General features: G+C 38.9%; 1 protein-coding gene and 1 long non-coding RNA gene across 6 annotated transcripts in view; one reads left to right on the top strand and one right to left on the bottom strand.

Moving 5' to 3' along the window:
- MECOM (MDS1 and EVI1 complex locus) overlaps positions 1-18,379 on the bottom strand; it is a 430,268-nt gene that overhangs the window by 222,280 nt on the left and 189,609 nt on the right. For all 5 annotated transcript variants that reach the window (XM_069975240.1, XM_069975239.1, XM_069975242.1 and 2 more), the window contains exon 2: positions 1,207-1,544. In XM_069975240.1, the coding sequence (XP_069831341.1) occupies positions 1,207-1,544 (338 nt within the window). The remainder of the gene's footprint in view (positions 1-1,206; positions 1,545-18,379) is intronic.
- LOC138795738 (uncharacterized) overlaps positions 263-18,379 on the top strand; it is a 42,663-nt gene continuing 24,546 nt past the window's right edge. The window contains exon 1 of the long non-coding RNA XR_011363666.1: positions 263-349. This is a non-coding gene — a long non-coding RNA (uncharacterized lncRNA). The remainder of the gene's footprint in view (positions 350-18,379) is intronic.

Below are 18,379 nucleotides of genomic sequence, written 5' to 3'. Positions count from 1 at the left end.
TTTTCTGCACTCAAACCTGCTGTATAAAATCTTCACTATAGCCGTCCCTGTGTGAACACACGATTTATGGTGTGGAGGCTTATGTGGTTGTCTGCAAATGTCCTAAGATTAAGGAAAAGAAAAACAGTACTCTTCTTCTATCCCTAAAAAATCCAGTACAGATGCTGAGGTGTCAGCAATGACGTGCTGTAAAGGCACATGTACATGCACATGTAGCAACCAGTCACATGCATTAGCGGTAATGCCAGTAATAACGGTTCATCACAGCAGAGGCAAGGTATCATGGCTCACATCCTGTACAGACTGTACATCGTCACCGGAGCATTGGCATTACAACAGAGTATTACAGGTAATCATGTACTATCTGTTGCAAATAGCCATAGATATGTCCCAAATTGACTTAGAAATTTTATGTATTAATGCTTTGGGTAAGATGGGGGCCCAGACAAGTCAGAAGAAAGGGGCCCTGAAATTCCTGATGGTGGCCCTGGACACAAAACCTAGAATAGACTAATCTCAGAGCTCCTAAGTAGTGCTCAGCAGTAAATTCGAGAATTTTTGTACCATTGTTTCACACCTGCCTAAAACTTTTGCACAGTACTAGGCTATGTTTCCACTCTGTAAGACACCGGCCGTTCAATGAATAGCGGCAGCAGAAAACTGACATGTCAGTTTCTTGTGGTGCCGCTAGGAATCCTGGCCGGAGTGTATACTTATGAATACACTCCGGCCAGGATTCCTTAGAAGGCATCACTGCTTAAGTTCCGAAGTAATCATGGCCGTTGTAACAACTGCCGTGATTATTACGGAACTGACACAGTCGGAACATGGCCCTATACTGTATATAGCAAATTAACCATAGAAAAGTCTGGAGAAAAGGACTATACATATAAACAGTGAAACATTTTCTGTGGAACTTCCTCGCTGCATTTGTCAATTGGACTTTTTTTTAGGATCAATAAAAAATCATTAGACAACAAATATATTATTATGATTAGTACGTTAGGGATTAAGGATTGATGTTCTTTGTAAATTACAATAAGTCTGGAATCCTGCACTAATAATTTATCAAGGCTGCAGTAAAACTCTATCCAGCTAAGATCATCTCAAATTTACCATTTGTATACCAATATATTATAAAATATCTAATTTAACATAAATCATCTATGTAGTCACTGTTAAAATAATGTGAATGATGTAACTTACCTCCCAACCAGACTCTACATTTTCAAGATGCATACAATGCTCTCCTTCAAATGGTCCAAATCTTTCTCCAGCTGATATTTTTACTTTTGTCCATATTCCCAATCCTGTGCCAGGAATACTAGATTCTCGAAGTTCAAACTCAGGAGGTATTGGAATGTCATCTGGTATATAAATGGGTGCCCTGTATGGTGATCCCTCCTTAGGTGTAAATTCATCACTAGAAGAGGCGGGTGAAGAGAGATCTGGAAAATTTGAACCTGAAGTAGTTCCAGTCCCATCATCAAAATGTGATAACTCTCCATCTACGACTCCATCCATTTCAGTAGAAATATTATCATCTGTAAATTGACAGAATATAATAATTAATACTGTACATAGTATCATGAAAATGCTTGCCTGAGTTACAAACTGTGCAACATCTTTAATATTAAATCTGTCATGCTCAGAATTCAAGTGTCAGAGAGGCTGTAGTGAGCCGCAGCATGCATGCCTCCTCCATCCCCCACCCTTTCAGCTCTGATTGCTTAATATACAGGGATTGTCTTCCAGCACTGAGCCCCATACTTCAATCAGTCAAGGTGGATAGAGGTGGGAGGCATGCATTCTGCAGCTCGGAACTACCTCTTTGACACTTGAGCTCTCAATATCATTTACAGCTGACAGATTCCCTTTAATGACAATGAAAAATAGCTGACTTGACAATCAGCTGATCAGCATGGCACCAGATTCAGCTAATTTTGATTAAACATTTCTATGGTCATGTTGGTGGCCAGAGTGGGAGCCATCTTCTGTTCACAGCTCTCCCCTCTCATTTAAAGAAGGGGTTGCAAAGTAGATAACAACCTTATAACCTTACTTGCAGTCCATATGCTCAGATAATGGTGTGGCAGCTCCTTTAACATCATTATCCTTATTTATTAAAGTTGTATCTGATCAATTATGTCATTTATTTATAAGGCTATTTTCACACAGCGTTATACAATGGCTATTGGTTTCAGTGTCAAAAAACAGGTACTGTATTAGGTGTTCCTCTGGCCAATAATGCATTATCAGCCGTAGGAACATTATTTTCCACCCATAGAAGTCTACTGTCCATATGGGTGTAAATGAAAATCAATCAACCATTGACTTTCATTCACACTACGACCAACAGGATGGCCACACAGTGTGTGAACAGTCTATTTTCTATGGCCATTGTTCGCAACCTGCAGCCATAGAAAACAGACATGTCCATTATTTTATACTGTGTACTCAACAACGACTATTGTTCCTTTGAAAGCAATAAAACACAATGAATTTTAGAATCCTACGGCCGTTGTTTTCAATGACCACTACGGACGTTGTTTTCCGAATTCTTTACAGTGTGTGAACATAGCCTGAAACTGGAGGGAAGATTTACTTGCCTTCTGTTCTATGAATTGTGGTCAGAAATACAGCAAAATGATAATAGATTTGCTACATTGCAGTACCTGGCTGGCTCCCCAAGCTACATATAGATATATAAAAGTCATAGCGGAGGCCAAATGAAATAGGTTAGTAGTGATCTACCATGGGTAATGCATTTCATAATAGGGGGAGAAAATATGTCCAGTAATATTTTTTATGATACTGTGCATTATGGGACTAATGAGGAATGCATCTTTTTTAATGCATATCACATTCAGCTACATCCCAGGGAGAAGCGCTAGGACAAGTCTAGCTCCGTGCTTTCTACACCACAACTAATAAATCATATTTCTGAGTCTCCAGACTGCAGTAGAACCTTAAACAGCTCAGTAAAGATCCATCTGTGCTTCCCTGCTGCCACCGCCAACCCCTGACCCCTGAACACCATCAACCTCTCTTAATGCATAATTTAAACAGGGGCATTGCAAATCCAATTCCAAGAGTGACAACATATATCTGTTTTATAGCCTTGGATAAAATTCTTGCTGCTGTATTACATTGTGTCACAGAAACAAAAGTACACAATAAATGCAAAAAGCACAGTATCAGACTTCACCATCTCACAGATAGAACTCTAAGTCTAAGTCACCACTCTAACCCACAATTAAAAAATACAAATGCTGGCGAGGCTGTGTTACAGTAGCATACATGGTGACAGGCCATAGAATCATAGAAGATTGTCGTCAGAAAAAGACAATCGAGTCCATCTAGTCTGCTCTTTTAGTATTAACCTTCTTATTATCTTAGGATAGATACATGTTTATTAGAGATGAGCGAACCAGGTTCAGGTTTGAGTCCATCCGAACCCGAACGTTCAGCATTTTATTAGCTGGGGCTGCTGAACTTGGATAAAGCTCTAAGGTTGTCTGGAAAACATGGATACAGCCAATGACTATATCCATGATTTCCACGTAGCCTTAGGGCTTTATCCAACTTCAGCAGCCACCGCTAATCAAATGCTGAACGTTCGGGTTCGGATGGACTCGAGCATGCTCCAGGTTTGCTCATCTCTAATGTTTATCCCAAGCAGGTTTACATTCAGTTATTGTAGATTTACCTACAACATCCCATGACCACCTCTCCAGATGATCGATCTTAGATCAACACGTCCTCTTTCATTAACAGGCCAATCAGGACAGATCATCTCAGCCACATGAAAGGAGATGACAGATGAGTGGCTGCTGTCTGTGGGCATCGTCCCTGGCTGGCTATGTTTGTGGTGTGGTAAGAATAATATATAACAGCAGCTATAAATAAAATATTTTTAAGGGCTGGAGTACCCCTTTAATTTAGAATTCTTTTTTTTTTATCAATCTTTATTAGTTTTCATATAAAAAATTACACAATTATCAATTACAAAATGCAAAACCCACGTCACATTACCTATTTCCCCTGGTTTGGTGAAATCTTGCTTCCTTCTCAAGGATCCCCTGTGACTTGACAGGCTCAATATCCATTTTATATAATGTCCTTCTAAAGGATGTCCCTTAAGACGCCCGGTCTTACACCTCGTGCAACTCAATTCCCTTAAATCTCTCCTCCCTCCACCCCTTAAAGGGAACCTGTCACCCAGCATTACGGTGCAGAGCCCGCTCAAAACGTCCCCCCCCCCCCCCCCCCCCCCGTGGAGCCCCGGATACTTAAACTTTTCTGATCCTGGCCCCTGGCCCCGAACAGAGATATCGGCGCCGGAAGGTGAGCGCGCTGTATGCAAATTAACAGAGATGAGTTCGATGCCCATAGAGAATGACTGGAGCCATCATTCTCTATGGGCATCTGACTCATCTCTGCAGAGCCCGGCGCCCGGCTTTCGAAAGTGATATCTACGTCCCAGGACTGGGTCCAGGAGCGGGACTTGCAGGAAAGGGTAAGCATTCGGGGCTCCACATGGAACCATCTCACCGATAATTACTCCAAAATCAACCTTATCTCACACTCCTGAGATCATTTACTCACTTATTCACCTCTCCCCCCTAACCCAAAGGAGATCGCCCCCGATAGGGGGATAAATCCCCTCTGTGCCAGCGGGCAATTCTAAAACTTCCATTCCGGAAACCAACTCCACATTTATTATGCAAAGTCTACTTGCTTTCTTTAACTATCAGAGTGCAAAAAAAAAGAAAAAAAGATCTAGTGCATAATCACCACAAAAGCAGTGATGTTTTTTTTTTCTTTTTGCAAAGTTACTTTACTCCTGATTTAATAGTCAAATGTTGGTTTATATTTATTGCATGCCTTTGCAGAATAATAACCTATAATTTTATAATCTGTGAGTTTTTTATTGGTCTCAACAAGTTTGCATTCATAATGGCAAATTGTTGTTGGAAACAACAATAATTAAAAGAGTAGTGGCTATTATATACAGCAGTTGACTATCTCCTGGTTAACCAGCAACAAGCCACATGTGCTGGGAGCGTACAGTAAGTGTTTACAAGTGTGGTTAGTAAACACGGTCTTGGCCACATAAAGCTAAACATTTATGGAAGCATAGCAGAGCGGTAAGCTCAAGAACAAATTCACAATAAGAATAATAATCATAGCAAAACATAGGATGAAATAAAATGTTGGAATTTTAGGTTGAACTTCATCTTTCCTAAAGAGGAAAATAGTAAAAAACCTGTGTTGCTGTTTTTGGCTCTCACTTCTATTCTGTGTGCTGATGAGGCTGGGGATTTATTATCTGATTACCCCCAATAGTATTTATGAGCTCCTAAATTTTTTATACATAAAGGCAATAAGGCATTGTAGGATGAAGATTGCCATAAATTATTTACTAGACCACTTGGATGGGATCATATGAGTCTTGCCAAACTCCTGCCATGCACAAAGGGCTGTCTGGGAAGAGATTTACTAGTAGTAACTATATGGGTTTCCTTCCATTATATTCACTGGTGTTACTTAAAAAATAAACAAAACAAGCTTCAAAGGAAAATACATAGTAAAGGTTAATTGGCATTGGGTGGAGACCAGTGAGTATTCTGATCAGTTTGTAGTCTAAGAGGAAAAAGTCCACATGGAGCAGGAATCAGTCCCTTGCCAAAACTAACTCAACTCCATAGACACTATACAGCTATTTCCATACCCAGCCCATCTGTTGCTTTCATCATATCATGACTTTATTTTCTGATGTAAATGTATTACTGAAATATGTTAGCGCATCAGCTTTACCTAAGCATTGCAGGCATGATTAACTGTGGTAGATTCTGAAAGATGACAATAAGGGGAGTTTTTTCAATTGGGAAATTTAGACTAGATTAAGTTATTTTTATTACCTAACCCTTTCCCGCACGAGGACGTAACTGTACGTCCTCGCGCGGGTGTGAGCGTCCAGAGCGGGGCCACGCGGCGACCCCGCTCTGAACCGCGGCGGTCCCGGGTGCAGCTTGTAGCCCGGGACCGCCGGTATTAACGGGCACTGTCCGATTGTGTTGTTAATAGTAAAAAGCCCCCTCCCCTAATAAAAGTTTGAATCACCCCCCTTTTCCCAGATTTTAAATAAAAGTAAATAAATAAATAAATAAACATGTTTGCTATGGCCACGTGCGTAATCGCCCGTACTATTTATTAATCACATACCTGATCTCGCACAGTAAACGGCGTCAGCGCAAAAAAATCCCAAAGTGCAAAATTGCGCATTTTTGGTCGCATCAAATCCAGGAAAAATGTAATAAAAAGCGATCAAAAAGTCGTATATGCGCAATCAAGGTATCAATAGAAAGTAAACATCATGGCGCAAAAAATTACACCTCATACAGCCCCATAGACCAAAGGATAAAAGCGCTATAAGCCTGGGAATGGAGCGATTTTAAGGAACGTACTGTATATTTGTTAACAATGGTTTGAATTTTTTACAGGCCATCAGATGCAATATAAGTTATACATGTTATATATTGTTTTAATCGTAACAACTTGAGGAAAATGTATAACAAGTCAGTTTTACCCCACGGCGAATGGCGTAAAAACACATTCCCCCCAAATAAAAGAAATGTGGTTTTTTTTTTCAATTTCATCAGACTTTGAATTTTTTTCTAGTTTCGTAGTATACTTTATGCAAAAATTCAGCATGTCATTGCAAAGTACAATTAGTGACGCAAAAAGTAAGGGCTCATGTGGGTCTGTAGGTGTAAAAATGCAAGTGCTATGGCCTTTTAAGCACAAGGAGGAAAAAACGAAAATGCAAAAACGAAAATTAGCCTGGTCCCGAAGGGGTTAACATGTACTGTGATATTTTCCGGAACATATTTACACATGAAGGGAGAATTTATCAAGACCAGTGTATCTGTAGGTATCTATATGTATGTATTAGAATTTTTGGAGAATGTGCAGAATGTGCAAACATATGCAGCCTGTCTAAACCTAACTTAGTGCAAAGAAAGACATTTTTAGTGTACTAGCTCCATAACTACAATGTCCAACAAAGTGAAGCCAGCCCCAGGTCACCATCCACACTGCAAGCGGCCAGCAGAATTGCCAATCCGGATCCACACAACATCATGCAACCACTGTGACCTTTTTGACATGTCACACACCAAAGTTAACATCAAGCAGAGTCTCAATGCTGAGACCACCTTTAATCGATAGCTATGGCTGATGCATGCTTCCTTCTCAGTCTAACTTATTACGGGATATAGGCTGACTACAGGAGAAAACCTTTAACCAACTATATCTCACAATCGGAGGCACGATGACCGATCTTTACACCATGATCACCATTTTTTTTAGATGTAAGACTTGTGATCGTGTGTGGTCAGTGGTCAGACTCCCTTCATTCATCGCCTATTCTGTACATGGTAGGTGTTTGTGGACAACCGTTTAAGTAATTTGAAGTTTTATGATGCCAACATGTTCTGAGCCATACAAAACGGGGACAGCCTTGAAGGACCAAACGATTTTTTTTTTTGTTATGTTTTGTCATTATTTCTAATCCATTTAATAAAGGACATTTTGTAAGGTCCACAGTAAATCCAGCGTAATGCCTATGACAGCACTTGTTAAAGCTATTCAATATAGTATAGCTATAAACCATACATCGAACATTAGTAAGCCATAGAAGAGAGGAAGTTTACAGTACGGTATTTGCCTTGTTAATAGAAAACGTGCTGTGCATTGTCTCTGGAAAATGTCAACAACAATGTACAATAAAAACAGCAAGAAATCAAAGTTGTGCACAGTAGCCTTTATTGACTTACACTGTCTAAAAAATTTGATATGCACCAGATTTCTTGTCTTAATAAGTGCGCTGCTGAAAAGCTGCTGTTTCTGCATATTTTGCCATATAAATTGCTATTTTATGCAAATTTAAAATGGTTTAAACCCAAGCCCTGTACTTACACCACCAATCTGACTACATTTGCAGTTCAACTGAATCATCCTTTCTAATAAAATTTATGATAACACAGCTTCTGCCTTGATGTGCTAGACTTAACTGTAATCATAGATTCCCTGAAAACATATTGCTGTTAGCAAGATTTAAACGACCCATTACATCACCTGATTTGAAAAGTTTGTTTTCAATAAAAAATATATATGCATGCGGAATTTCAAATTTTACCTTGGGCAGCATTGTTTATTCTCAAGATTACCAAAACTTATTCAAAAAAACATAAAGCCTTGAATTTTATATTGCTCCATAACAGTATAATATTGCAGAAAAAAAGCTCCGGACTATGTGTGTTCACTGAACTTGTTCTTTGCAAATAAATTGCATTTTGAGAATAAGAATGGACAGGGAATAGAAATGATAAGACTTTGTATGGGTTTTATTTGGTGGCACATTATTTTATATATACATATATACTTGTATAATCTTATGGAGTTAAGTGATTCTGTGTTATGGCTATTTCGACTGACAAAAGTATGGTGTGCTAAATAATAATAAAACTGTTGACATTAGGTTTATCCTAACGTTATAGTTTTAGCATTAAAGCATCCCTAATATACCCTCTTCCTAAATGGACCTTTACACACGCTTTATCACATACTGTATATATATGTCTATGTAACTGTTGTTACTGTTGATAGCTACGTAATGACACTATTGAAAGAAGCGGAATACACACTGGATTAGTATGATTAATGGTGGATGTCCACCTCTCGCTGCTCTGATGTTGTTTCTTGTGTTCTTGTCTCCATTGTCACTTGTCTGTGGTGCGGAGACCGCCACTGAGATCGTGCCTGGGCCGCACTTAGGGAAAACACACAAGCCATGCCAGGGAGAGTAAATTAAATGAGTTCTCTGAGTTCAGTAGAACAACCACTAACTCGAAATTGATCCAGTCTAGAGTAGCTGTTAAAGAGGTAAAAATGTATTCAAACAATTGGTTTAAGAAAGTTATATAGATTTGTAAATTATTATGATTTAAAAATCTCAGTTATCAGCTGCTGTATGTCCTGAAGGAAGTGGTGCATTCTTTGCAGTCTGACACAGTGCTCTCTGCTGCCACCTCTTTTCGTGACCGGAACTGTCCAGAGCAGCAGCAAATCCCCATAAACCTGTCCTGCTTGGGACAGTTTCTGACATGGACAGAGGTGCCAGCAGAGAGCACTGTGTCAGACTGGATAGAACACACCACTTCCTGCAGGGCATACAACAGCTAAGTACTGGAAGACATGAGATTTTTAAATACTAACAATTTGCAAATCCTTATAAATTTCTGACCCCAGTTCATTTGAAAACATTTTAACACACGAGTACCAAACTAATTTGCATATACTACACCAAAATGTTATGCTACAACTTTGGCACAATTTTTAGCTTACTCTGTGATACACAGGTCACACACACCCCTTCCCATAGAACCAGACAACCCCCCCCCCCCTCCAATCTTCATATTCAACAGTAGGTTCTCTATATATTCTTCTGATAGCTTGTACCCTATCCTCCAAAAAAAAAACACGATATTACAAAGCCAAAAACGATTTGTGCCACAAACAGCTTGTCCTATAAAGCGCCCGTCTTTGCAATATAACTAAGATAACAATTTTCAAGTAGAGATTTTAAAAGCAGACCGGACATGAGAAGTAATGACTTTTAATTGGATTGGTTTTATAATGTTTTTAGGGATTGAGCAAAACCAGAAGAAAGGATTAGAAGAATCATTTCCACAAGGCATTATTTGGCATAATGAGAACACAGAGGGAGGTCCACATCCCCAATAGTTATTGTAAACCGCAGGAGATGCTTAACATGTCAGCATCTAGCTGTGTACAGTAGAGAGACACAAATGCTTTTCCTCTATTATAAAGTTGGAAAGTGTAATCACTTGAAAGAGAGGAGAAACTGCAAGGTCATGGAGTTTTGTTGAGCAAGGGCACCCTGAATAACAGGAGATGTTAACCCATTTTACTTCCTTAGGGGCATATTTTTGCCAGTTTTGCTTCATTTCAGAAATGACTTTTGTAATGTGGTATTACTGACCATGGGAATACATACTTTATAAATATCATAAGACATATAAATCCATATGCCATCCAGAAAGGGTAAGTCTTGAAGTTTGTGAACCCAATGGACACTTTGTGACAAAAATACACTTTTAACCTAAAGAAACATAGTATGTGTATTTCAGCAGTATGTATGAAAATTTATTGTTTAAAAAATCTTTTTTAGTTATGACATACTTTACACCAATGTCAGTGGTGTTGCCCCCCCCCCCCCCCCCTATTGTTCCTTGTTTTGTTGATTTCTGTTTCCAGATGCATTGGTATCTTTATATATTTATACATAATATACTGTAGGCATTTTGATAAGCCTCAATATGTAAAGAGAAAGGTATGGTGCTAAAAAAAATTCACAGTGAGATATCTCTCTCAGATGGGGGAAAGATAGAATGGTTTTTTTCTAAGGCTATGTTCACTCAACGTTTATTCAGCTCTGTTTAAAATGACATCCGTTATTTTGAGTCTGAAATAACGGACGTTATTGAGCTGTCTGGCCTCCCCTTAGTGCAATAACTGGTGTTTGCACATTATTTCACTTTGGGTGGACAACTTGGACTTTGGATGCAGCTTAATTGAAAAGTCCATTGAATTTAATAGTAAAAAACGGAGAAAGAACGGTGACAAAAGGAGTACTGTGTGTGAACTACCAATAAAAAACATCCGCTGTTTGCAAAAAACGTCCGAAAATAATGATCATGATCATTATTTTGACGTCCGCGGCAAAAACGTCTGTTATTCAATACACTGTGTGCATTGTACGTCCGTCTTCCATTTGACTTCAATGCATTGCCATTGCTGTCAGTTAAATTGTGGCAAAAACGGTCGTTTTTTAAAATATAAAAATCGGCCGCCTTTTCAATATTTTTAACGTTGTGTGAACAAAGCCTAATACTATTTTTTTTCTCTTTTTGTGCATTCAAGAAGTATATAAAGCACAAAAAGAAATAAATATTTAAATCAAAATTATAGTACTAATAGTACATAATACTATTTATAAGTGTTCTCTCTGGAGCTGTGTATGAGGGACTACTTTCTATACAGGTCACTGGAGGAAGACAGAAGAACTGATTTGTGGTAACAAGAAAATTACCAAAGACCAGACTGCAATGTACTTCTGGAAATTTCAACTGATCACATGATCATGAAATAGAAACCAGAGTTGTTGAGGTCAAAGAGGGTGAAAATGACACTAGAGAGCAGTTTTTTTCAAGCGTAGTGTTAGAATAGTGGTGTATATTATTTCCATTTCATGGGATAACCTTTTTAAGAATGTACTTCTCTATATAGACTAAAAGGAGAAGTCCAGCAAAAATTAATTAAAGTATGGTATTTCCCCTCAAAAGTTATACAAATCACCAATATACTGTACAATTATAACGGGAAATGCTTATAAAGAGCTTTTATCTCTGCACCTACCACTGCATCAAGGCTTCACTTCCTGGATAACATGGTGATGTCACGACCCGACTCCCAGAGCTGTGCAGGCTGCTGCTACTGGAGAGGATGATGGCAGAGGGACACTGAGGGACACAGGGCACTGGAGGGACACTGAGCATCCCTCTGCCATCATCCTCTACAGCAGCCACAGCCCGCACAGCTCTGGGAGTCGGGTCGTGACATCACCATGTTATTCAGGAAGTGAAGTCTTGATGCAGTAGTAAGTGCAGGGAAAAAAGCTCTTTATAAGCTTTTCCCGTAATAAGTGTATGTTGGTGATTTGTATAACTTTTGGGGGGAAATACAATACTTTAAAAATTTTCATTGGACTTCTCCTTTAACAGCATTAATATATTATTTATCTACATTAGGAATTCTAGTAGTCCTTTAAGTTTTCCATTTATTGTTTTTTTCGTGGATGGTCCATTTCCAAATGTAGCCCCCTTGTATAAACTAATGTAATAAAATTCAACTATAATACATTGAGAGCAAAGCACTCTAATCTACCAACATTTAGATGTTCCATGGTATATACAGCTTCTTGTATATAGATATTGCTTAATTTCTCTCCACCATTGTAAGGTGTTACATAGCATTCTTTTTTAATGGACTGTCAATTAATATCGATGTGTATAAAGCAGGAAGAACAGCCTCTTTTGTATACTTGTCAATGCAATGCACTGCCCGCCTTTCAGCAAGGAGTGATTTGTATTTTTTTCCTGGGGTATTATTTTAACTGGGATGTTTTCTTTTCAATCTTCACAAAAGGGACACTACCCCTTTAAGCCCTTTCAGTGAAAAAAGGAAGAATAGTATGTGGACAAATGTACCAGACGAGATTAGGAAAACTCACGCTGAGCTACTAATTTGACTTGGCGTAGCTATTTCACAAAAGAGAGTTTTATTTAACTGATGAACCTATCATGTCTTAAGACATTATTAACAAGGTTTTGCATCTGACAGCATGATATCAAGGCTTTTTCACCACTAAATTATCATGCACCCCTGCTGAAGGGCTGTTTTTGCCTTCAAACTCTAAGGCCTCACTACCGGAAAACTTTATGTGAAGCGGACAGTATAATTGAGTCACTAATATTGTCTTCAATAGCTCCTTGTAATGTAGTTTATTTTATGTTGTTTTAGTATTCTCAAACATTGACTTAAACCTGGTAAGTACTGTATTTACCAGTATGGCTGCTAGAAACATAGCAAAAAATAGAATAGTGCACAATGCCACTATGGAGCATGCCATGATCTTTGTATAAAGTCAGAGACATCAGGGGCACAATATAGGACCATAAATGCATAACATCTTATGCTATGACTACAACAATCCAATCTACAAAAATTCTGTTAAAATGAATTATCAAGATTTAACTTGAACTTTCTGGGCCCAATGCAAAATCTATACTCAAGGGTGCACCGATTGCACAGCAGAATACCTTCTCAAAACTCTGACAGATACATAGTCCACCTGTAAAGCAAGCAATGTGAAAAACTGTCAAAAGCGTTATAGACTGCATTGTAATATACCTGACACAGCCAGTTTTCATTGTTGCACTTTTGTTTTCTCCTCGTTGTTTATATAAGGCCATAGCGCGTGCATTTTTCCACCTAGAGACCCAGATGAGCCCTTACTTTGCAATGGCAGACGTAATTTTTGCCTAAAATTAGCTGTGAAACCAGAAAAAAATGATATGTGTGGTGAAATTGGAAAAAAAAAATAATAATAATTTTTATTTTGGGGGATTTGTTTTTACGCCGTTCTCCCTAGGGTAAAACTGACTTGTAATACATGTTCCTCAAGTTGTTACAATTACAACAATATGAAACTTGTATAACTTTTATTTTATTTGATGGCTTTTAAAAAATTAAACCCTTTTAAAAACAATATTTGTTCCTTAAAATTGTTCTAATACCATGCTTATAGCGCATTTATAGTTTGGTTTATGGGGCTGTATGAGGTGTAATTTTTTGCGCCATGATGTGTTCTTTCACTCTCATAGAGATCTATGCAGTATGGATATACTGCATAGATCAATAAGATCTGTGCTCTACTGCTTTTGGCTGCTGCAGCCGAAAGCGATAGAGTGCAGAGCCTGGATCAGCGCCATTACGGCGCAGACCCCGGCCCGGAGCAAATGCGGGGATCGCCCCCCCCCCCCCCACACTAGACCACCAGATATGAAGGACACCAAGTATTTATATGCAGTTGTCAACTCTAAATACTTAATTAGTGGGCATGGTGATCGAACCGTGCCTGCTAATAGCCACTGTCCCGGGCTGCATATAGCACCTGGGATCGCGGCAGTTCAGAGCGGGGTCGCTTCGTGATCCCCCTCTGAACTCCCCTAACAGCAGCTATGGGTTAATACAGTCCACTGCACTTCTGTAGACAGCTTGATTTCAGATTACAATTAGTTGTGGATCTGCTGTAAATCAGTTGCAGATAATTTTCAGCATGTTAACATAGCCTAAAGGTCAGATTACATGGCCCAATCTGCGATGTAAACACGTGTTGATCTCCTAGATTGGCAATCATTTACAGAGCCTACTACATGGCTCAAGGCCAGGGCACCACAAGCAATTGCTAGATCATTTGTGTGGCCCTTTTCTTTAATCAGCCACCAGCCGCTCATACCCTATTACACAAGAAGATGGGTGGACGAGGTGGGTTTTTCAGAGCAGTTTTTGCCAATAGGAACATACCGTTAGGGCCACCATGTGCTATTTACAGTACTCTGACCAAGGGGACACCAGAAACCAGGTGTGCTTGCCACTTTTGCATTTTCAATTGCTATGCTGCATTGACTACATAAACTATACTTTTAGGTTGGGTTCACACGCTATATGACAGCGTCCGTTCTGTGACACGGCCGTATCACAGAATGGCTGCTGTCTGTGAAGTGTCTGCGCATTCTTGTGTGCCCGCATTCCAATTACCCATAACAGACAATGTAAAGTGTGGCCGGAGCCACACTTTACATTGTCTGCACTGTCAGTTTTGTTTGTCCACTATTCAATGAAACATGGCTGCACAAAACTGACATGTCAGTTTTTTGTGTGGCTGCATGGATTCCCGGCCAGAGTGTATACAGTGTGTGTACACTCCAGCCGGGATTCCATAGCAATTAAAGCGATCTGCAAATTCATCGAATAACGGCCGTGGTTGCAAACCTGCAACTACGGCTGTTGTTTAATGAAACTATACAATGTGTGAACTTAGCCTTAGAAACACGTGGATATTAAATTCTGTTGATTTTTATCTAGCAATATGTCACTTTCATTTTGTAGTCAAGTAAGGGCATCTTTCAGCAGTAAATGGTGCATGATTTTATAGACATTCAAAGCAATCCCAGAGCATGATTCTCAGAAGTAAACCCATATTTACTAGAACATGCTGGAAGATTTGGGAGCTATGCCAGAAACGTCTGAGGTTGGTACATCAGTTAAAAAGTTGTTTGTCTAGAGTAACGTCATTACTTGGCGTGCTGCATATAAGATGTATCTAGGCACAAAATATATGTCTAGTGCAAGAATTTGGTTTGGCTACAGCTAAAACTGCCCTTTGGAAATATTCGACATAGGTTTATTTGATCAAGCTGTCATATTCAGTTAATCTGCTAATGATTTTAATCTTTTTGTTTAAATGCGTTAGATTTTTATGTGATCCAAAAATAGGATGTTTTATGTGAGGAATTACATAGCTGTCTTCAGCTTTGACACATGAAGGCCTTAATGTTCAAACTTACAAAAATACATTTCATGTTAATAGCTGTTTCTTTTGGCTCCTATGTCATATCACTTAGGTTACATCAATAATCTGTTTGAATATGCAAACTTTATAAACAGACAATTGTGCGATACAGCCAGTTGCCTGAATTTTTCCAATTTAACGGTGTTTGTCAATAAAGATAAAATGTAATATTCATTGTACCAATTGCTTAATATTAGGTCATGTGTTTTGTTCCTTACACTGTCAACACCAGTCAACACCAGTGGCAAAGATGCAGTTTGCAAACCTATGTCCTTTATCTTAACACCTGACCTGGCCAAGGCAGAGTGGCTTCCATCACCCAAATCATATGTCCCACTCCTCCATTGCTCCTAGCTACTCCCTGTTATCTGATGCTGCAAAAACTACAACTCCCAGTGCCTAACTTAAAATGACCCATAAAATTAATAGAACATGTAGAATCCATTTAACCCCTTCATGACTAAAGGTCTTTGATGCATGGATGTCCGGGTCAAGTTGAAGCAATGTTCCTCCCCGTCTTCTAAGAACCATAGCACTTTCATTTTTGCACCTACAGGGCTGGTTGAGGTGTAATTTTTTGCACTATGATCTCTACTTATTAAATGGTATCATATTGGTGTAAAATAATTTTTTTATTGTTTTTGGTGTAAAATAATTTTTTTTATTGTTTTTTATTATTATTTATATATGTATATATAATAAAAAAAAATTAATGAAAAAAAGCAACCCTGTTGTGTTTTTTTTTCGCTCTTCATTTACGCTGTTCTCCATGTGGGAACAATATTGTTATATTTTAATAGAGCGGATAATTTTGCACTCTAAGATATGTAATATGTTCATTTTTTATAATATTAAAAATATATATTTTAATATTTTTATTTACATAATGGGAAAGGGGGTAGTATAAATGTTTATTGGGGCATTTTTATTATTTATTTTTACACATTTTATATTGCATATATTAGTCCCTCAGGGGGCTTATACATGCAATGTATTGATTCCATATACTGATGAATACTATGACATAACATAGCATTCATCAGTATTTTCAGTGTTCTGTGCATAGATTCTGCCTGAGAGCAGACTCTATCTACAGATCGCCAGTCCGACAGGAAGGAGGCAAGTGGCTTAGCCCACCTCTCAGTACAAGTAATGGGGACGGGTCACAACAGGATGGGTCACTGACAGGCGGGGCTAAGTCACTTACCTCTGTCCTTTCCTATCAGTGATCTGTGCATTGGGTCTTCTCTCAGGCCCCAATCAGTCAGTGACAGGTGCTTGTCACTGACTACCTTAAACGATGCAATCGCTATGTATTGCTGTTCAGGAAGTTAATGACAGGCAGCTGCATGAAAGCAGGTGCCTGTCATAAGCTCCGGCGCCGGCCACACTGATGTGTGCGGGGCAGTTTACAATGAAGCTGTTCTGAACACATTTAAAGCCCCTTCAGTCCAGGAACGTGCATATACGCACCTACTGTATGGGGCATGTGCAGTACAAACATATATATATATATATATATATATATATATATATATATATATATGGGCTGTGGACGTGAAGGGGTTAATGTACAATCTCTAAAGTCTGCATTGTATCTTTTTAACTAAATGCAGGCTAAGCTGCAAGAAACTTTGATTGTTTTTCCAAAATACATTATTGGAAATTGTTTTGTTTTTTGTTAATCCAAACCTTAACTCGCTGCGAGTTTCTGCTACGAGCCGAGGTCCTGGAAGGCCCCTATCACTACATACAAGCAGTGGTCTGAAAGACCGCAAGGTGTATGTAATGCAGCCGCCCCCTTAACCCCTTCGGTCTCCATACATTACCTGGCTCTGGCTGCACGGGGTCCCGGGGTCCTGCTCTGCCGCCCAGCCAATCAGTGGCTGCGGCTGGGCAACACACTGATTGGCTGGGCGGCAGAGCAAGACGCGTTTTTTGCTGCGAGACAGTATGTGTGAAGGCCCCCTTATAGTCTTTTAAGCAGCAAGGTGAATAGCCAGCATGTGCTGATCATTTTAGTTGTACGATATTAGCAGACATTATAGGGGTTATCCAGGATTAGCTGCTTTCTGAAGTTTTTCTCAGTTTGGTTGTGGCATCATAGCTCAGTTCAACTGAAGTGAATGAAGCTGAGTTGTAATACCACACACAACCTAAGAGTGGTGCTGCTTCTAGAAAAAAAAAAGTAGCTATGTTTTTTTTTAATCCTTTTTAAACTAAGACAAACATATTGCTTTGCCAACCAAACTTCTTTCACAAAGTTAGATAACTAGAATGCAATATACTGACTAAGCAAGGAACATGGCAAGCATACAATGAACATTCTCACTACATTAGGTGACTTCTATTTTACCATGGTATCACAAATTTAATGTACCATTTTTTGTTAAATCCTGTGACCCCTTTTCTGTCTCCTGTGATTGAACACCAGAAGTCACGCTCTCCTATAAAGAATGCGTTGTAAAGAGTGACTTCCAGCGTTCAATTACAGGAGACAGAAGAGGGGTCACAGGGGTGGATGATGTGAGCGTGCGCCAGATTTCAATGCGTTGCAGGACATCGATCACCTGTGGTGGGTATACGCGCCAACACCTAGCGGGGGGGTGGGGGGTCAAATACAAAAATTTTGTGAACTGCTTCTTTAACCCCTTCAAGACCAAGCCTATTTGCACCTAAAAGACCAGGCTCATTTTTCAAAATCTGACCTGTCTCACTTTATGCGCTTATAGCTCAGTGATGCTTTAACATATGCTAGCGATTCTGAGATTGTTTTTTCGTCACATATGGCACTTTATATTAGTGGAAAAATTTGGTCACTACTTTGTGTGTTTTTTGTGAAAAACATCAAAATATCATGAAAAATTAAAAAAATTAGCATTTTATGAACTTTGAAATTCTCTGCTTCTAAAAAAAGGAAAGTTGTATTACATAAATTAGCTACTAAGTCACATTACCAATATGTCCTCTTTATTCTGGCTTCATTTCATAAACATATTTTACTTTTTTAGGGTGTTACGGGGGTTAGAAATGTATCAGCAAATTACCACATTTTCGTGAAAGTTTCCAAAACTGATTTTTTTAGGGACTAGTTCT

The sequence above is a fragment of the Dendropsophus ebraccatus genome, chromosome 6 (assembly GCF_027789765.1).
Source record: "Dendropsophus ebraccatus isolate aDenEbr1 chromosome 6, aDenEbr1.pat, whole genome shotgun sequence".
Taxonomy (NCBI): domain Eukaryota; kingdom Metazoa; phylum Chordata; class Amphibia; order Anura; family Hylidae; genus Dendropsophus; species Dendropsophus ebraccatus.
This window is presented reverse-complemented; position numbering and strand designations above follow the sequence as displayed.